Genomic DNA, 22,355 nt, shown 5'->3' on the forward strand with positions numbered 1-22,355 from the left:
TAGCGGATGCGAGCTTCAACTGGAAGCCAGTGGAGAGAGCGGAGGAGCGGGGTGACGTGAGAGAACTTGGGAAGGTTGAACACCAGACGGGCTGCGGCGTTCTGGATGAGTTGTAGGGGTTTAATGGCACAGGCAGGGAGCCCAGCCAACAGCGAGTTGCAGTAATCAAGACGGGAGATGACAAGTGCCTGGATTAGGACCTGCGCCGCTTCCTGTGTGAGGCAGGGTCGTACTCTGCGGATGTTGTAGAGCATGAACCTACAGGAACGGGACACCGCCTTGATGTTAGTTGAGAACGTCAGGGTGTTGTCCAGGATCACGCCAAGGTTCTTAGCGCTCTGGGAGGAGGACACAATGGAGTTGTCAACCGTGATGGCGAGATCATGGAACGGGCAGTCCTTCCCCGGGAGGAAGAGGAGCTCCGTCTTGCTGAGGTTCAGCTTGAGGTGGTGATCCGTCATCCACACTGATATGTCTGCCAGACATGCAGAGATGCGATTCGCCTGGTCACCAGAAGGGGGAAAGGAGAAGATTAATTGTGTGTCGTCTGCATAGCAATGATAGGAGAGACCATGTGAGGTTATGACAGAGCCAAGTGACTTGGTGTATAGCGAGAATAAGAGAGGGCCTAGAACAGAGCCCTGGGGGACACCAGTGGTGAGAGCGCGTGGTGAGGAGACAGATTCTCGCCACGCCACCTGGTAGGAGCGACCTGTCAGGTAGGACGCAATCCAAGCGTGGGCCGCGCCGGAGATGCCCAACTCGGAGAGGGTGGAGAGGAGGATCTGATGGTTCACAGTATCGAAGGCAGCCGATAGGTCTAGAAGGATGAGAGCAGAGGAGAGAGAGTTAGCTTTAGCAGTGCGGAGCGCCTCCGTGATACAGAGAAGAGCAGTCTCAGTTGAATGACTAGTCTTGAAACCTGACTGATTTGGATCAAGAAGGTCATTCTGAGAGAGATAGCGGTAGAGCTGGCCAAGGACGGCAGTCAACTTACATGGTAAGAAAAAAAAAATTCATATTGGTATTCATATGTTCACCTTCATTCTAATTTCCCCACGTATATAGTGATGTCTGTGGAGAGAAAGAGAAAGAGGAAGTCATCTTGTGTTTTGTCAATGGCTGTTTCCTGTGTGTGTCGTGCTGTTTGTTTTGAAGAGCAGGACGTGTCGCTGTAGTGGAGTGTTTTGAAAGATGTTTCCTGTCTAACTCACGTTGCTCCAGCCAGACATAATCCTCCAAAACCTCTTGGCTATTCCATGAAACACAGCACAGCATGGTCTGCCAGTCAATATTTTCTCCCTCTCTGCTTCTACACCCAGAGGAACGTACAAAAACACCATCCCAAAAAATAAATATTTGATCGAAATTCTTTCATTTTTCATCTTCCCCAACAATCTGTTTTTGTACCTCCCTCCCTGTCTCTCTGTCTCTCGACTCCAATCTAGCAGACCTGGAAGCAGCGCAGCAATGAATATAAAGTCAAAATGTGATTGTTCGTGTTTGACTGGTGTCCAAACTCTCTTCTCTACCCAGCTGTCTGTCTGTCTGACAGAGAGCAGCGCAGTACTTTATCTGAGGCCCATCTGGTGCCACATGAGGATTCCTCCTCTTATTCCTCTTTGAGTTAGAGGACGCACGCTATGTTTGGCCCTAGCAGGGGCTGGTACAGGGTCGGCTTGCTTGTTGATTGACAGGTCAAAGCACTGACAGGATGGAAGTGAGTGTTAGGGCTTGTTCCAGTCCGAAGTGTGAAGCTCCACATGAAGAGTCGGAGGTGCTTCCCTCGGTCTTCCTGTCATTCTGGATCGGGTCAGGAAAATTGATGTTCCAGCTGTGTCTGACTAGCCAGGGTCCGTGGAGGGAGGGAGAAAACAACTAGAGAAGCATACCCCGCCAGCTAGTTGTGGGGCTCTGTTCACAAATACAAACAGACCCCACAGACCCCCAGGACAGCAACACAATTAGAGCCAGCCAAATTATGAGAAAACAAAAAGAGAAATCCTTGACACGCTGGAAAGAATAAACCCAAAACCAAAGCAAATTGGAATGCTACCTTGCCCTAAACAGAGAGTACACAGTGGCAAAATACCTTAATTGGAATGCTACCTTGCCCTAAACAGAGAGTACACAGTGGCAGAATACCTTAATTGGAATGCTACCTTGCCCTAAACAGAGAGTACACAGTGGCAGAATACCGTACAACTGTACTAGGACTGACCCAAATTAATCGACTGGTCGATTGTTTTGTCGTTAGGCTGTTGGTCGACCGAGATTGTTTTAGTCGAACAGTAACAAATATATATACTGTATATATATATATATATATATATATATATATATATATATATATATATATATATATATATATATATATATGCACTGCTCAAACAAATTAAGGGAACACTAAAATAACACATCCTAGATCTGAATGAATAAAATATTCTTATTAAATACTTTTTTCTTTACATAGTTGAATGTGCTGACAACAAAATCACACAAAAATTATCAATGGAAATCAAATTTATCAACCTATGGAGGTCTGGATTTGGAGTCACACTCAAAATTAAAGTGGAAAACCACACTACAGGCTGATCCAACTTTTATGTAATGTCCTTAAAACAAGTCCAAATGAGGCTCAGTAGTGTGTGTGGCCTCCACGTGCCTGTATGACCTCCCTACAACGCCTGGGCATGCTCCTGAGCCCTGGGCCAACTCCTGGACAGTCTGTGGTGCAATGTGGCGTTGGTGGATGGATCGAGACATGATGTCCCAGATGTGCTCATTTGATTCAGGTCTGGGGAACAAGCGGGCCAGTCCATAGCATCAATGCCTTCCTCTTGCAGGAACTGCTGACACACTCCAGCCACATGAGGTCTAGCATTGTCTTGCATTAGGAGGAACCCAGGGCCAACCGCACCAGCATATGGTCTCACAAGGGGTCTGAGGATCTCATCTCGGTACCTAATGGCAGTCAGGCTACCTCTGGCGAGCACATGGAGGGCTGTGCCGCCACCCAAAGAATGCCACCCCACACCATGACTGACCCACTGCCAAACTGGTCATGCTGGAGGATGTTGCAGGCAGCAGAACGTACCCCCACCTGTGGACGTCGGGCCCTCATACCACCCTCATGGAGTCTGTTTCTGACCGTTTGAGCAGACACATGCACATTTGTGGCCTGCTGGAGGTCATTTTGCAGGGCTCTGGCAGTGCTCCTCCTGCTCCTCCTTGCACAAAGGCGGAGGTAGCGGTCTTGCTGCTGGGTTGTTGTCCTCCTACGTCCTCCTCCACATCTCCTAATGTACTGGCCTGTCTCCTGATGTACTGGCCTGTCTCCTGATGTACTGGCCTGTCTCCTGATGTACTGGCCTGTTTCCTGGTGTACTGGCCTGTCTCCTGGTGTACTGGCCTGTCTCCTGATGTACTGGCCTGTCTCCTGGTGTACTGGCCTGTCTCCTGATGTACTGGCCTGTCTCCTGATGTACTGGCCTGTCTCCTGGTAACGCCTCCATGCTCTGGACACTACACTGACAGAAACAGCAAACCTTCTTGCCACAGCTCGCATTGATGTCCCATCCTGGATGAGCTGCACTACCTGAGCCACTTGTGTGGGTTGTAGACTCCATCTCATGCTACCACTAGAGTGAATGCACTGCCAGCATTCAAAAGTGACCAAAACAACAGCCAGGAAGCATAGGAACTGAGAAGTGGTCTGTGGTCACCACCTGCAGAACCACTTCTTTATTGGGGGTGTCTTGCTAATTGCCTATAATTTCCACCTGTTGTCTATTCCATTTGCCCAACAGCATGTAACATTTATTGTCAATCAGTGTTGCTTCCTAAGTGGACAGTTTGATTTCACATAAGTGTGATTGACTTGGAGTTACATTGTTTTGTTTAAGTGTTCCCTTTATTTTTTTGAGCAGTGATATATATATATATATATATATATATATATATATACTCTACCGTTCATTAAAATAACATCAAATTGATCAGAAATACAGTGTAGACATTGTTAATGTTGTAAATGACGATTGTAGCTGGAAATGGCAGATTTGTTATGGAATTTATCATTTCAGTTTATCATTTTAAAAGGCTAATTGATCAGTGGAAAACCATTTTTCAATTATGTTTGGTTGACGGTAGGTGGGACGGTACATCCTGTATAAACACAAACTCACTTCCTGGACAACAGCTCTGCACTGCTCCGTGAAGCGCAACAAGTCCATATATAAAGCCCTGACTTCTGCTGAGGCCACATCACTGTAAATTCTGCATGGCCAATGCAGACGTCGGATGACCAGGCACCCAGATGCACAATGCACTTCTCTCTCCGGAATGCGCTCTCTCCCGTCAATTTGTGCACATTCATTGTTTCATAACTTCATTGTGTGAATTGTTTGCTTTGCTTGTTGGTGTATATCAATTCCCCATTTACATAGAGCGCCTTTGGAAAGTATTCAGACCCCTTGACTTTTTCCACATTTTGTTACGTTACAGCCTTATTCTACAATTAACCAAATATTTTTTCCCCTCGTCAATCTACACACAATACCCCATAATGACAAAGCAAAAACAGGTTTTAGGAATTTTTGCAATTTTTTTTTTTAATAAATGGAAATGAGATATTTCCGTTTATAAAAAAAAATGCAAGAATTCCTCAAATCTCCCCGATTGCTCAGTTTGGCCGGGCTCCAGCTCTAGGAAGAGTCTTGGTGGTTCCAAACTTCTTCTATTTAAGAATGATGGAGGCCATTGTGTTCTTGGGGACCTTCAATGCTGCAGAAATGTTTTGGTACCCTTCCCCAGATCTGTGCCTTAGACACAATCCTGTCTCGGAGCTCTACGGACAATTCCTTCAACCTCATGGCTTGGTTCTTTCTCTGACATGCACTGTCAACTGTGGGACCTTATATAGAAAGGTAATTGCCTTTCCAAATCATGTCCAATCAATTGAATTTACCACAGGTGGACTCCAATCAAGTTGTAGAAACATCTCAAGGATGATCAATGGAAACAGGAGGCACATAAGGTTCTAAATACTTATTTAAATAATGAATTTCAGTTTTTTAATATTAATACATTTGCAAAAAAATCTAAAAAACAGTTTTTTTGTCATTATGGGGTATTGTGTGTAGATTGCTGAGGAAATGTTTTTATTTAATCAATTTTAGAATAAAGCTGCAACGTATCAAAATGTGGAAAAAGTCAAGGGGTCTGAATACTTTCCGAAGGCACTTTATATCACCAGTAGTTCACCTTTTAATTCCTATCATTTCCGATCTACAATTCTTGTTACTTTGGTCACTGTAATTCTTTTAATGCATTCAATATATTATTTTAACAGTCTTGCCGTTCTCATTGTCGGACTGGACACGTTGTTTGCTGAGTGCACAACCTATGCTACACTTGTGAAAAACAAGTTTAAGTTTGTCATTCCATTTACCAGTTTTGTCAATTTAGTCATTGTCTTTTATTTGAGGTAAGGATGCACACACATAGAAGTAGGCCTACAGGCTACCTGAGAAATCTTTACAGCTCTCTCCCTTTTGATAACCACTCAGTGTGAAAGTGAAAAATATCATGCTCCGAAAAATAGACCTACTTGATTTCTTCTTATCACTGTTTATGCTGAAATATGTTCCGCTACTAATTTCAAAATCAAATCTAATTGTATTGGTCACATACACACGGTTAGCAAATTATGCTTCTAGTTCCGACAGTGCAGTAACATCTAACAAGTAATCTAACAATCTAACAATTCCACAACATCTACCCAATACATACACATCTAAGTAAAGGGATGGAATAAGAATATGTACATATTAATATATGGATGAGTAATGACAAAGTGGCATAGGCAAGATGCGGTAGATGTTATAAAATACAGTACATACGTTGGAGATGAGTAATGCAAGATATGTAAAAACATTTAAAGTGGCATTGTTAAAGTGACTAGTGATCCATTTATTAAAGTGGCCAATGATTTTGAGTCTATGTTGGCAGCAGCCTCTCTGTTTTCAGTGATGGCTGTATAACAGTCTGATTGCCTTGAGATAGAAGCTGTTTTTCAGTCTCTCGGTCCCAGCTTTGATGCACCTGTACTGACCTCACCTTCTGGATGGTAGCGGTATGAACAGGCATTGGCTTGAGTGGTTGTTGTCCTTGGTGATCTTTTTTGCCTACGTGTGACATCGGGTGCTGTAGGTGTCCTGGAGGGCAGGTAGTTTGCCCGCGGTGATGCTTTGTGCAGACCTCACTACCCTCTGGAGAGTCTTGCGCTTCTGGGCGGTCTAGTTGCCGTACCAGGCGGTTTTAGGTGACAAGCCACATTTCTTCAGCCTCCTGAGGTTGAAGAGGCACTATTGCCTTCACCACTGTCTGTGTGGGTGGACCATTTCAGTTTGTCCATGATGTGTACGCAGAGGAACTTAAAACTTTCCACCTTCTCCACTGCTGTCCTGTCGATGTGGATTTTTGGGTGCTGGTACTGTTTATATTTAGTTGCAGGAGCTCCACAATACTTTTAAACTAATATTCTATAAGAGGAACAGGAACTCAAGCAGTAGAACATTTGAGGTGTCGGTACTCAACTCAGGCGAGCTCCTGCCCAAGTCAAGCACGGTGTCACGCCCTGGTCTTAGTATTTTGTGTTTATATATTTAGTTGGTCAGGCCAGGGTGTGACATGGGTTTACTTTGTTGTGTTTTCGTATTGGGGTTTTAGTAGGCATTGGGATTGCGGCTGAGTAGGGGTGTCTAGCATAGGCTATGGCTGCCTGAGGCGGTTCTCAATCAGAGTCAGGTGATTCTCGTTGTCTCTGATTGGGAACCATATTTAGGTAGCCTGGGTTTCACTGTGTGTTTTGTGGGTGATTGTTCCTGTCTCTGTGTTTGTTGTCACAAGATAGGCTGTATAGGTTTTCACGTTTCGTTTGTTGTTTTGTATATTATTGTTATTTCATGTATCGTTCATTTTTCATTAAAGAACATGAGTAACCTCCATGCCGCATTTTGGTCCGCTCCTCTTTCAACAGATATAATATTAAGAACTGTTGACTTGCATAAAGATGGAAAGGGTTGCAAAAGTATCTCTAAAAACCTTGATGTTCATCATCCATGGTAGGACAAATTGGAGAAATTGGAGAAAGTTCAGCACTGTTGCTACTCTCCCTAAGAGTGGCCGTTCTGCAAAGATGACTGCAAAAGCACAGTGCAGAATGCTCAATGAGGTTAAGACATGAAGGTCAGTCATATCGGATTTTTTAAAGTTTCTTCAAGTGCAGTTGCAAAAACCATCAAGTGCTATGATTAAACTTGCTCTCATGAGGACTGCCACAGGAAAGGAAGACCCAGAGTTACCTCTGCTGCAGAGGATAAGTTCATTAGAGTTACCAGCCTCAGAATTTTCAGCCCAAATAACTGCTTCACAGAATTTAAGTAACAGACACATTTCAACATCAACCTTTCAGAGGAGACTGTGAATCAGGCCTTTATGGTCGAATTGTTGCAAAGAAACCACTACTAAAGGACACCATTAAGAAGAAGAGAGTTGCTTGGGACAAGAAACACGAGCAATGGACATTAGACCGGTGGAAATCTGTCCTTTGGTCTGATGAGTCCAAATTTGAGATTTTTGGTTCCAACCGTCATATCTTTGTGATATGTCGTGAAGCATAGAGGAGGAGGTGTGACAGGAGTTCTTTGCTGGTGACAATGTCTGTGATTTATTTAGAATTCAAGGCACACTTAACCAGCATGCTACCACAGCATTCTGCAACGATAAGCCATCCCATCTAGTTTGAGCTTAGTGGGACTATCATTTGTTTTTCAACAGGACAATGACCCAACACACCTCCAGGCTGTGTAAGGTCTATTCAACCAAGAAGGAGAGTTATGGAGTGCTGTATCAACTGACCTGGCCTCCACAATCACCCGACCTCAACCCAATTGAGATGGTTTGGGATGAGTTGGACTGCAGAGTGAAGTAAAAGCAGCCAACAAGTGCTCAGCATATGTGGGAACTCCTTCAAGACTTTTGGAAAAGCATTCCAGGTTAAGCTGGTTGAGAGAATGCCAAGAGTGTGCAAAGCTGTCATCAAGGCAACGGGTGGCTATTTTGAAGAATCTAAAATATAAATATATTTAGATTTGTTTGACACTTTTTTGGTTACTACATGATTCCATGTGTTATTTCATAGTTTCTTCACTATTATTCTACAATGTAGAAAATAGTAAAAATAAATAAAAACCCTTGAATGAGTAGGTGTGTCCAAACTTTTACTGGTACTGTATATACTAGGCGGTGTCAGAGGAAAGCCCCAAACATAGACTACAGTCACCCAAGTAATAGAGTGTTCTCTCTGCTACCTCATGGCAAGTGGTACCAGAGCACCAAGTCTCGGACCAGAAGGTTCCTTAACAACGTCTACCCCCCAAGCCATAAGACTGCTACACAATTGGCCACCTGGACAATTTACATTGACCCCCCTTGTTTTTACACTACTGCTACTCACTGTTTATTATCTATGCATAGTCACCTTACAAATGACCTTGACTAACCTGTACCCCCGCACAAGTGCTAACATCAATCACTAGCATTTAGCCCCTGACTCTCTCCTGACTGATGCAGCTAGTGCTAACATTCATCACTAGCATTCAGCCCCTGACTCTCTCCTGACTGATTGCAGCTAGTGCTAACATTCATCACTAGCATTTAGCCCCTGACTCTCTCCTGACTGATGCAGCTAGTGCTAACATTCATCACTAGCATTTAGCCCCTGACCCTCTCCTGACTGATGCAGCTAGTGCTAACATTCATCACTAGCATTCAGCCCCTGACTCTCTCCTGACTGATTGCAGCTAGTGCTAACATTCATCACTAGCATTTAGCCCCTGACTCTCTCCTGACTGATGCAGCTAGTGCTAACATTCATCACTAGCATTTAGCCCCTGACCCTCTCCTGACTGATGCAGCTAGTGCTAACATTCATCACTAGCATTCAGCCCCTGACTCTCTCCTGACCGATTGCAGCTAGTGCTAACATTCATCACTATCATTCCGCCCCTGACTCTCTCCTGACTGATGCAGCTAGTGGTAACATTCATCACTAGCATTCAGCCCTGACTCTCTCCTGACTGATTGCAGCTAGTGCTAACATTCATCACTAGCATTCAGCCCCTGACTCTCTCCTGACTGATGCAGCTAGTGCTAACATTCATCACTAGCATTCCGCCCCTGACTCTCTCCTGACTGATGCAGCTAGTGGTAACATTCATCACTAGCATTCAGCCCTGACTCTCTCCTGACTGATTGCAGCTAGTGCTAACATTCATCACTAGCATTCAGCCCCTGACTCTCTCCTGACTGATGCAGCTAGTGGTAACATTCATCACTAGCATTCAGCCCCTGACTCTCTCCTGACTGATTGCAGCTAGTGCTAACATGCATCACTAGCATTCAGCCCCTGACTCTCTCCTGACTGATGCAGCTAGTGCTAACATTCATCACTAGCATTCAGCCCCTGACTCTCTCCTGACTGATTGCAGCTAGTGCTAACATTCATCACTAGCATTCAGCCCCTGACTCTCTCCTGACTGATGCAGCTAGCGCAAACATTAGCCAATAGCCTCTGGTCCACTGACAGCACAGTGACAATCTGGGCCAATAGACTCTGTAATGAGAGGAACTATTTGTTGAATAATGCTCTCTATGGAAGGTTTACATGCTAATCCTGTGTGTATCTGTGTATGCCCTAGTCCTGGTTCTCTAGTATAATAGCATTGCAGGAAGAAAAAAAAGGCATGGAGAGGACGGAGCTGCTATATACTTGCAGATTATAACCCTGCGAAGCTCTTTGTAATGGTAGCCAGCTTTGTCCTCGTATCCGCTGGCCAGCATTCATGTGGATCTCTCTCTCTCTCTCTCTCTCTCTCTCTCTCTCTCTCTCTCTCTCTCTCTCTCTCTCTCTCTCGTCAAAGTGGCTTTATTGGCAAGAGAAACATGCGACAACAACAAAAACGAACATTGCAAGTGAAACAAAACAAAGACAAAAACAATCCGACACTTAACAGTAAACATTACACACACACAAGGAGAATAACAACGTTTCAAATTATTTTTTTATTTTAATTTTAACTTTATTTAACTAGGCAAGTCAGTTAATTAGGAACAAATTCTTGTTTACAGTGACGGCCTAGGAACAGTGGGTTAACTGCCTTGTTCAGGTGCAGAACGACCGATTTTTACCTCGTCCGCTCAGGGATTCAATCTTGCAACCTTTCGGTTACTAGTCCAACACTAACCACTAGGCTACCTATACAATTAGCGGGGAAGAAAATGTAGTATAACATTTACAATTTTACATAAGCTATGTACAGTGGCAATAAAAAGTATGTGAACCCTTTAGAATTACCTGGATTTCTGCATAAATTGGTCATAATATTTGATCTGATCTTCATCTATGTCACAACACCTGACAAACACAGTCTTCTTAAACTAATAACACAAACAATTATACGTTTTCATTATTTTATTGAACACACCAGTGTAAACATTCACAGTGCAGGGTGGGAAAAGTATGTGAACCGTTGCATTTAATAACTGGTTGACCCTCCTTGGCAGCAATAAACTCAACTAAACGTTTTCTGTAGTTGTGGATCAGACCTGCACAATGATCAGGAGGAAGTTTTAAACATTCATCTTTACAAAACTGTTTCAGTTCAGCAATATTCTTACGCTCTCGAGGTCATGCCACAGCATTTTAAATCGGTTTGAGGTCAGGACCCTGACTGATCCACTCCAGAAGGCATATTTTCTTCTTTTGAAGCCGTTCTTTATTGATTTACTTCTGCCTTATGGGTTGTTGTCCTGTTGCATCACCCAACTTCTGTTGAGCTTCAATTGGTGGACAGATAGCCTTCTATTCTCCAGCAAAATATCTTGATAAACTTGGGAATACATTTTTCCGTCGATGGTAGCAAGCTGTCCAGGCCCTGAGGCAGCATTGCAGCCCCAAACCATGATTCTCCCTCCACCATACTTTACAGTTGGGATGTGGTTTTTATGTTGGTGTGCTGTGCCTTTTTGTCTACACATAGTATTGTGTGTTCCTTCCAAACAACTCAACTTTAGTTTCATCTGTCCACAGAATATTTTGCCAGAAGCGCTGTGGAACATCGAGGTGCTCTTTTGCGAACTTCAGACGTGCAGCAATGTTTTTTTTTCTTTCTGTGGTGTCCTCCCATGAACACCATTCTTGTTTAGTGTTTTATGTATCATAGAATCATCAACAGAGATGTTACCATGTTCCAGAGACTTCTGTAAGTCTTTAGCTGACACTCTAGGATTCTTCTTAAAGTACTTTAATTTTTCTTTGCTTATTTGAGCTGTTTTTACCATAATATGGACTTTGTATTTTACCAAATAGGAATATCTTCTGTATACCATCCCTACCATGTCACCACACAACTGATTGGCTCAAACGCATTAAGAAGGAAATAAATTAACTTTTAACAAGGCACACCTGTTAATTGAAATGCATTCCAGGTGACTACCTCATGAAGCTGATTGAGAGAATGCCAAGAGTGTGCAAAGCTGTCATCAAGGCAAAGGGTGGCTACTTTGAAGAATCTCAATTGTGGGTGAAGAATCACAGTCGTGGTTGAACAGGAAAAACAGGAGGGGACTAAGCACTTACCCCTGAGGGTCCCCAGTGTTGAACATCAGCGTGGCAGATGTGTTGTTGCCTACCTTTACCACCTGTGGTCAGCCCGTCAGGAAGTCCAAGATCCAGTTGCAGAGGGAGGTGTTTTGTCTTAGGGTCCTTAGCTTAGTGATGAGCTTTGTGGGCACTATGTTGTTAAATGCTGAGCTGTAGTCAATGAACAGCATTCTCACATAGGTGTTCCTTGATTAGTTAACTATTCAACCCCATGACGCAATACATGTTAGAATTAGGCAGTTAACCCACTGTTCCGAGGCCGTCATTGAAAATAAGAATTTGTTCTTAACTGACTTGCCTAGTTAAATAAAGGTCAAATAAAAACAAATGTTGAGTCTTTTTAGGTGAGTCTCTAAGAGCCTTGCACACCTGTATTGTACATTATTTGTCCATTATTCTTTTTTTAAACTCTTCAAACTCTATCAAATTGGTTGTTGATCATTGCTAGATAGCCATTTTCAAGGCTTGTCATAGATTTTCAAGCCAATATAAGTCAAAACTGTTACTAGGCCACTAAAGAACATTCAATGTCGTCTTGGTAAGCAACTCCAGTTTATATTTGGCCTTATGTTCTAGGTTATTATCCTGCTGAAATGTGAATTTGTCTCAGTGTCTGCTGGACAGCAGAATGAACCAGGTTTTCCTCTAGGATTGTGCCTGTGCTTAGCTCAATTCATAATTTATCCCCCTCAAAAAACTCCATAGCCCTTGCCGATGACGAGCATATCCATAACATCATGCAGCCACCACCAAACTTAAAAATAAGATTGGTACTCAATGATGTGATGTGTTGGATTTGTCCCAAACATGATGCTTTGTATTCAGGACAAAAAGTTCATTTCTTTGTCATTGGCCTCATGGTGAAACCCCTGAGCGGTTTCCTTCCTTGGGTGACTAGTGTGTATTGATACACCATCCAAAGCGTAAAGGGATATTCATTCTCCTTCCAGACTCATATTAAACATCTCCAATCCAAAATCAAATCTAGAATCGGCTTTCTATTTTGCAACAAAGCCTCCTTCACTCACGCCGCCAAACTTACCCTAGTAAAACTGACAATCCTACTGATCCTCGTTTTGTTACCAAATCACCTTGTACCACACACCACTGAGACCTGTATGCTCTAGTCGTCTGGCCCTCACTACATATTCGTCGCCAGACCCAATGGCTCCAGGTCATCTATACGTCTATGCTAGGTAAAGCTCCGCCTTATCTCAGTTCACTGGTCACGATAACAACACCCACCCGTAGCACACGTTCCAGCAGGTATATCTCACTGATCATCCCCAAAGCCAACACCTCATTTGGCCGCCTTTCCTTCCAGTTCTCTGCTGCCAGTGACTGGAACGAATTGCAGAAAAGCTGGAGACCTATATTTCCCTCAACCAACTTTGAACATCAGCTATCTGAGCAGCTAACCGATCGCTGCAGCTGTACATAATAGTCCGTCTGTAAATAGCCCATCCAATCTACCTACCTCATCCCCATACTGTTTTTATTTAATTTTCTGCTCTTTTGCACCAGTATCTCTACTTGCACATTATCATCTGCTCATTTATCACTCCAGTGTTAATCTGCTAAATTGTAATTATTCACTCCTATGGCCTATTTATTGCCTACCTCCTCATGCCTTTTGCACACACTGCATATTGACTTTTCTTTTTTCTACTGTGTCATTGACTTGTTTATTGTGTTATTGGCTTGTTTATTGTTTACTCCATGTGTAACTCTGTGTTGTTGTCTGTATCACACCACTTTGTTTTATCTTGGCCAGGTCACAGTGGTAAATGAAAACGTGTTCTCAGCTCGCCTAAATAAAGGTGATGTAAAAATATAAAAAATTCCGATAGGTTCCCTCATTGGAAAACCTCCCTGGTCTTTGCGGTTGAGTCTGTGCTTGAAATTCTCTATTTGATGGATGGAGCCTACAGATAATTGTACAGAGATGGGGTAAATATTTAAAAAATCATGTTAAACACTGTTATTGCACACAGAGTGAGTCCATGCAATTTATTATGTGACTTGTTAAGCACATTTTCCCTCCTGAACGCATTTAAGCTTGACACACCAAAGCGGTTGAACACTTTATTGACTCAAGACGTTTCAGCTGAAAATGTTTTATTCATTTGTTGACATTTCTAAAAACAAAATTCCACTTTGACATTGCTGGTAATCTCAATGTAATTAATTTTCAATTCAGGCTGTAACACAACAAAATGTGGAAAAATGGCGCAGCTCTCCATCTCGATCTCTCTAAGAGGCGTAGTGCATACATGTCAATTATCATACATAGGTGGTATAGCTGTTGATCTTGTTTTAAATTGGGGGAGAACAGAAATGTGGATGCTTCGAGCTAATTAGCCGGTTACGACCAAACGGGAATTAGCTTAGTACGGCACTCAAATATTGTGCAGAATATTATGTTTAATTTACTGTCTGTATTATACCTGTGATGGAGCCTTTTTTCATTGGCTGATGCAGGTGCTTGATTCTATAGCTGGCTTAACCATTCTTCCCTGTGTGATGACATCATCAGTGGTGGCCTTTAAAGTGTCCCAGTATTGTGTGTGCTTTCCAGTGGCTTTATACGTGTCTCATAAGATCATACTGTATATAGTAGGGATCATCAACTAGATTCAGCCGCGGGACGATTTGGAACATAATTACAAATCATTTGTAGACTGCGAATTGACAGCAAGAAATTCCAAACATGCATAATATTTGACTAAAACATCATTTCAGACCTTGCTTACATTTGTGTACGGTCACGTATCTCTCTACTATGTGTGGGAATACTTGGGAACAGATTTCTTCAATTAAAATCACTTGGAGCTCATTTCCTGGTGTTGTTACAGTCTATTATGTCCAACAATGAAAATGCTAATCCGGTTTGGGAACCCTGCTATATGGGATGTGTGTAGGATTTTGATTTGGGCTCTATTGTTGACTGTCGGTGTGACATCATCAAAAGTGGCCATGATACGATTGTGGACTTATATGTGTTAATGGGAACCTCCCTCAGCTTCTGTAGCACTACCATCTTATCAAAGACTATATTCTCTCCATAGAACTGTAACTGAACAGAACAGTCTTTTGTGTGTTTTCAGGTGGCAGTAGAAAGCACTCTCTTGGACAGAGCAAGTGCGTCGATATCAAACACCGTGCCGAAAGAAACCTCTTTGTTTTTCCATTCTTCCGTGGCTGAAAGATGGATGCGGGCTTTAAGTCAGCCTTTATTTGAACTGAATGTACTGAGTGTGAGCACTCAGTGTGTGCTCAGTGTGTGTGTGTGTGTGTGTGTGTGTGTGTGTGTGTGTGTGTGTGTGTGTGTGTGTGTGTGTGTGTGTGTGTGTGTGTGTGTGTGTGTGTGTGTGTGTGTGTGTGTGTGTGTGTGTGTGTGTGTGTGTGTGTGTGTGTGTGTGCAGAGCTCCGTAAAACAACACTGTAATTAATGAAACAATTGGCCCTATCTTAATGAGTCTATATTTCCTCATTCAATAATTTGCATATACTGTATATATTATTTTTCTATATGCCTGCCAAAGTTTTTGGGAAAATGTAATAAAATTCTCCGTCTGACAACAGAAGACTAAAAAATGAGTTTGAATGACCATGCTTTTCTTTACAACACTTCACTCGCTGTATATAGACAATAAGATTAAACAGCATATGGTTTGAGAGGTAGATCGAAGGCGAGACAGGGCACAACACAATATATAGTTGTTGTTTAACAGAGATGACGAAAGAGAGATTTCTCAAAGTATGTGTGAGTGAACGTGTGTTGATTTAAGACTGTGTACAGGTAATTGCCAAAATAAAGGAAACATTCATTGCGCCTTTTTATTTATTTATTTATTTAACTAGCCAAGTTAGTTATGAACAAATTCTTATTTTCAGTGACGGCCTAAAAACAGTGGGTTAACTGCCTTGTTCAGGGGTAGAACGACCGGTTTTTACCTTGTCAGCTCGGGGATTCGATCTTGCAACCTATCGGTTACAAGTCCAACGCTCTAACCACTAGGCTACCTGCCGCCCCGTTGGGCTGCCCACGAGCCCGCACAGTGTCTGGAACTCTAAGCATAATGGGATGTTAATTGCTTAATTAACTCAGGAACCAGCACCTGCTTTCAATATACTTTGTACTCATTTACTCAAGTGTTTCCATTATTTTATCAGTTACCTGCATATGTAGGGTTGAGCTAAGGACTGAGGGTGTCCCCTGCCGACAATGAGAAAAGACTTAGGAGCATACCTATGGCATTCTCTCTTCCTCACTTAGTGTCTTCTCTTTTCACACACACATCTCTCTCTCTCTCTCTCTCTCTTTATCTCTCTCTCACACACACACCCACCCACCCACCCACCCCCTCCCTCATGCGTGTTAACTAACTCTCTCCCCCCCTTTCCCTCCCCCCTCCAGATCTCATCTGATGCCGAGGCTGAAGGAGTCTCGCAGCCACGAGTCGTTGCTCAGCCCCGGTAGTGCTGTGGAGGCCGTGGACCTCAGCATGGAGGATGAGGTGCTCATCAAACCTGTTCACAGCTCCATCCTCGGACAGGACTACTGCTTCGAGGTGAGGGTCAGAACACATGGAAACACACACACACACACACACACACACACACACACACACACACACACACACACACAGACAGACAGACAGACAGACAGACAGACAGACAGACAGACAGACAGACAGACAGACAGACAGACAGACAGACAGACAGACAGACAGACAGACAGACAGACAGACAGACAGACACACTGACGCACATCCAGTAAGCGGGCACACACAAGCGTATGCACGCACATTCACAAACATGCGTGCACTCACTTACTCACATCGTCTAGGGCCAGGACTACTGCTCTGAAGTCAGGGGCTGCAAATGCGCGGACACACAAGTGCACACACGCTTGTACACATAAACTGAGCTTGATCCTGGGGAAAGATATTTCTTCAATGAGAGAGAGAAACACTAGAGACACATTCACTTGAACACACACCCACATTATACACCTGGCAAGGCCCTCTTCATTGAGAGCACACTGTCACACACACACACACACACACACACACACACACACACACACACCACAGGAGCACTGCCTTGAGATGAGCCCAATTACCATACGCACACGCACACAGCAGGACCGCGGCTCTAAAACGAGCCCTGCTGGCAGTAGATGCGGCACTGAGAGGAGAGGAAAGTGAGTGACTAAGCACTCCATGAGCACCGTGTGAGTAGGCTGAGAGTGAAAAATAACCAGCCATTGTCTAGCGTGGACTGAAGAGGCCGTTACTGTTCTCCATCACCTTCATCACACCACTCTCTCTCTCTCTCGCTCGCCCTTTCTTTTTTTTCCCGCATACGCTCTCTCTCTCTCGCGCTTTTTTCTTCTCTCTCGTATATTCTCTTTCTCTCTCTCTCTCTCTCTCTCTCTCCCTCTCTCTCTCTCTCTCTCTCTCTCTCTCTCTCTCTCTCTCTCTCTCTCTCTCTCTCTCTCTCTCTCTCTCTCTCTCTCTCTCTCTCTCTCTCTCTCTCTCTCTCTCTCTCTCTCTCTCTCTCTCTCTCTCTCTCTTTCTCTCTCTCTCTCTCTCTCTCTCTCCCTCTCTCTCTCTCTCTCGTTCTCTCCCATGTCCAATCCCCACAGAGTACTCTGTCCAAATCGCATCGTTCCTCTTTCAGCTCTAACCGACCCTCAGCCAGACACCTCATCTCACCGTCCAGAGTGTGTGTGTGTGTGTGTGTGTAGTCTAGTATTCACAAGCCAAGATAAGATTAGTTGTACAACAGTGAGGCATTTGTCCTTCTGAAAGACTCGATGTCCTGTGCCCTGTATCTGCCCCCCGATGTGTGAAGGACAGTGTGAAGTGTGAAGGACAGTAGTCACTGTGTTGTGTTTCTCCGTGTTTCAGGTCACCACTTCAACGGGAACGAAATGTTTCTCCTGTCGATCGTCAGCCGAAAGGGACAAGTGGATGGAGAACCTGAGGAGGGCCGTCCACCCCAACAAGGTGAGACATGATTGGCCCAAGTGTAGGTTCATTCAAATAAATACAAAATAGATGCCGACACACAGTTGGAGCCCTCCTGTTGTTTTAACCAGACAATGTTGCACCAGTTGGTCTTTGTCAGGAAGGGGATAATCTAGTTCAAGTACAGACAGAGACCGTCTGGATTCCAAACCTATCACTCACAACTCAACACGGGCCCAGGAAAGATAGCCAAGTGACCAAATTGGAATTGAGCCCATTGAGTCAGACATTTAGACTCGGTTGGTTCGTCCACACGGTCTGGGGTACAGTATGGTACATCCTCGGCGATGTGATGGCCCTCCCAGTGAGACAGAGGGGACAGATCTGTAAAAGGGACACCGTCTCCAGACTGTCAGTGTCCCAGATGTCCCAGATGCACATGTTCCCCCGACCGTCGCTTTCCTCTCGGCTCAAAACGTTTCCCTTTAATCACAACAGCGCAGAAAGACGACAGACGAGTGGCTAACATATGGCTCCCTGCGTCAAGCCCCCCCCCCAAAAATGCAAATCAGACAGCACTCTCCCGCTTTCATCTTTCTTTATTTAGCAAACGACTTGCTAATTAGAACTTTAAGGAAAAAGTTTGGCATGAACCTTTGCATTTTTTTTTCCTTCTCAAAAATACTCTCCCTGGCACAGATGTGAATTTTTCCACCTCGACCTCGCAAGTTTTGAATTATTTTGTGATTTTCCACAGATTAGATACAGTGTCAGTTTGCATGTCTGTCCGTAAACATCAGCGGGGGAAACAAATGTTAAGACATTGTTAAAGAAATGTTAAGACACGGAGGAAAGTCTTTGTGCTGGGTGTCAAATGACGTGTCATATCCAAAATAGTTATTGTTTATTGTTTTACTGGTTAAATTAAATTAGCATAATGAACTGTGTTTATATGCAGTAGCTACTGTGCAGGCCCATTAACATGTACATTTTTAATCAGCTATTGATCTGCTTATTAATGTTTAACATCTTATTTATTTTTTATAATTTTTGGGGAGGGATGTTTAACATCTTAATTGCCCGTTATATGCTAATCTTCACCCACCCTCCCTGCATTCCAGTGAGTCAAGCTTTAATCAAGCACACCTCAAGTATTTTTTAAATATTTGAGATATGTTGTTATTTTTCATTTTTTGGAAGGCTCGGAAACTACAATGTTTATTGAGAGAAGCACCACATTCCCATAGAAAACTACGAGTGGCACTAATATACCTGCATACTATTTGCGATATGTATTCGATCCAGATCTCGCTACCACTGACCGTAACCGCCCCTCTCCGCTCCCTCAAATATTTGAAAGTATTTGAGTTACAGTGAGTATGTACGAGAGTCTAGACCCAGGACTGTGATCCACCCCTAAACCCAGCCCTCCCTCTTTCTATCCACACACAGGACAACAGCAGGCGGGTGGAGAACATGCTGAAGCTGTGGATCATCGAAGCCAAGGACCTTCCTGCCAAGAAGAAGTACTTCTGCGAGCTGTGTCTGGACGACGCCCTGTACGCCCGCACCACCTGCAAGCTCAAGACCGACAACGTCTTCTGGGGCGAGCACTTTGAGTTCAACAACCTCCCGGCCGTCAAAAGCATCACGGCCCACCTCTACAAGGACTCGGACAAGAAGAAGAAGAAAGACAAGAACAACTACGTTGGACTGGTCAACATCCCCGTTGCCGCGGTGACGGGGAGGCAGTTTATGGAAAAGTGGTACTCTGTGAGCACGCCGACGCCCAATAAGGGTAAGACGCCGGGGCCCATGATCCGGATCAAGGCCTGCTACCAGAGCATGAACATCCTGCCTATGGAGATGTATAAGGAGTTTGCAGAGTACACCACCAATAACTACATGTTGCTGTGCTCCGTGCTGGAGCCTGGCATCAGTGTGAAGAACAAGGAGGAGATGGCTTCTGCCCTGGTCCACATTCTACAGAGCACCGGCAAGGCCAAGGTAGGAACTATGTATTGATACACGGCTGTGAGTCGCTTATTATTATTATTATATTAACTGGCGATCGTCAAGATGACTCTTTTTCACGTACACATTGACTTTTATTTGACACGTGTTTTGGTTCAATCCGCGGTCAATGTTTCCTGTCAAATGCTTTGCTCAAGGTAGTGCATCAGGGGTGTTGGCTCAAGTAAGGTCAATATCTTTCATCCTCAACATGTAGGTGTCAGAACTCAGCCTATGTTCTGTATTACAGTGTTATTCTGTGTCAACCATGTTCAAACTGAAGGCAAGTGAAGCTTTATTTGTTTTACTTTGACCCGGTCAGACAGGTGATTTCTTGTTCATTCGACAGAGAGTCTTGACCTTTTCCTTTTGGAGTAGATGGCCACACGTTCGTTCAACAGAGGAAGTATTACATCCCAAATGAGCGTTTAATCCACCCTCGGTTCTCCTTAGTTCTCCTGCAGGGTTGTTCAACAGACGGAGGTTCAACACAACACAACAGAACAGAAGAGACGTGCTGGGTGTCAGCTGTTGTGTTATTAGGCCTTAGGCCTGGGATTAACCCACTGCAGTCTTGGCATGTCTACTTTAGTCCTTTTTTAAGTCTACCACAACGGGGGGGCATTTTGGAGAGATTATCTCTCATCCATTCAGCAGTCTACACTGACACACCCTCTCTCTCTCTCTCTTGCTCGAGCTGTCTTATTGGTTATCTACTGCACTTCCTGTCATGAGTCGTATGCACAATTCATTGGCTGCTGCCTCGGTAAGAGAAGGATTTATTGCTCTTTTATCTCTTTGTGTTGTTTTTTTGTGTTGTTTTCCAGCTGAGGCTCCCTGACTTTCTCTCTCTGACTTTAGAGTCGATACTGCCGTACTTAAGAGGTCCCGCTGAACCACAGTAGACTGTCGCTGTCGCTGTTCTGGGTTGGGTTCACACACACACACGTTACAAAGGTACTATAGGTCTCTGGAGAGATGGTCACGCTGTTAATTAGACCTAATTAATTACAGGGGCCCTGAAAAGTGTTCAACTTTCGCCTCTCCCTTACCGCTCTCCTCCCTCCCTCCTCTTTCTCCCGTACCTCCTCTACCTCCCTCTGCCTGTCGTCTTAAATGGAGACAGGTCGTTAAACTTTAATACCAGCGGAGAGAAGCAGTTTCAAGGTTGATTTACACCGGGACGTCTTTATTTTCCCCCCACAAATCTATAGGTTTGGTAGATCACACAATCCCAACGGAAGAATTCCCCTCATTCGCTCTACAAATGTTTATTGCGACCAGACTAATAATTTAAAAGCCAGTAATAGCTTTTAAAGGGATAGACAGAATCAAATGGATACATTTAGCCTGGTCAAGAATGTATTTACTGATTAATTCAAGTGAAGCTGTTTTCCGTTTGGATGTTAGTTTGGTTGGCTTCAGCTGTGGTCAGACAAGCAAACTTCCCTCCTTCTAAAAAAGATTGAACTAATGAAGGAAAACTTAGATATGATGTTGTTTGTCCCGCCGTACAATTTCTTAGCACGAGAATCCTATTCTACATTCTCGATGGAGCACTACAGCACCACAACACATCCAAAATATTCCCAACTAAATAGTCCCCAAAAAATATTCCAAACTATATTTGACCCAGTCCTAATACTCTGCTGTGTATATTCATATCCTGATTTACACTGTGTGGTTTGTCCTTTATACAAGCTACAGATTAAGCCTTGGGCCAAACTTCCTTCTGCTCTGCTCGTCTCTTAAGTTTTTTTTTTGAGGATTAACTTCATCTGCCGGTTCTCTTTTTCATCCAAGTCTATGACTGCTCCTTGACCACAGCAACCAAATACACATCTGCAAAATATTTGTCCTCCACACAATCCTTGAGTGGAGACCATCATATTTTTCATTTGAAGGAATCTGCCATCTCGTCTGGCCAACGATAGCATCTGGAGAGCCAAAGTTCATTCGGCTGGTTGTTTCTGTTATCGCTTTTCCATTTTTAATTTAATTTAATTTAACTAGAACAAATAATTTTTTCCTTTGACGGCATACCAATTACCTGGACGACTTTGGGCCAATTGTGCGCCACCCTATGGGACTCCCAATCATGATACAGCCTGGAATTGAACCAGGGTGTCTGTGGTGACACCTCTAGCACTGAGATGCAGTGCCGTAGACCCCTGCGCCACTCGGGAGCCCCTAAATAACAGCCTCTCTGTATTATGTCTGGCTGTTTTACACCCCGTCTGTCTTGTTTATTATTTAGTCTTCTGACTGTGCCGATGTAGTGTCTACAGAACAAGTCTAAACCTTTTGATCCTCTACCTACCCACTCACTCACTCATCCCTTCACCCTGCTGCTGATTCTAATGATGCTGATGTGAATGAAGTCAGTTGTGGTAACATTAGCAGCGTCAACTTAAGAAAGCATGGAGACAGACTTTCCCGCGTGGTGCATCACGATCAGCTGCTTAATTATGATTACAGTCATTGGGTTGGAGAGACGTGTCTAACACCTGCCCTGTCAGGGGGTCTCTCTCTCTCTCTCTCTCTCTTTCTCTCTTGTCTCTCTCTCTCTCTCTCTCTCTCTCTCTCTTGGTCTCTCTCTCTCTCTCTCTCTCTCTCTGTCTCTCTCTCTCTCTCTC

At 43.8% G+C, this 22,355-nt stretch overlaps 1 protein-coding gene across 6 annotated transcripts in view; it reads left to right on the plus strand.

Annotated features, from left to right (window-relative positions):
* The window catches only part of LOC118385569 (disabled homolog 2-interacting protein-like), a 235,590-nt gene that overhangs the window by 173,694 nt on the left and 39,541 nt on the right, over window positions 1–22,355 (plus strand). For all 6 annotated transcript variants that reach the window (XM_052521327.1, XM_052521326.1, XM_052521325.1 and 3 more), the window contains 3 exons: window positions 16,149–16,302; window positions 17,647–17,745; window positions 19,159–19,713. In XM_052521327.1, the coding sequence (XP_052377287.1) occupies window positions 16,149–16,302; window positions 17,647–17,745; window positions 19,159–19,713 (808 nt within the window). The remainder of the gene's footprint in view (window positions 1–16,148; window positions 16,303–17,646; window positions 17,746–19,158; window positions 19,714–22,355) is intronic.

Source organism: Oncorhynchus keta, chromosome 6 (genome assembly GCF_023373465.1).
Source record: "Oncorhynchus keta strain PuntledgeMale-10-30-2019 chromosome 6, Oket_V2, whole genome shotgun sequence".
NCBI classification, from domain to species: Eukaryota; Metazoa; Chordata; class Actinopteri; order Salmoniformes; family Salmonidae; genus Oncorhynchus; species Oncorhynchus keta.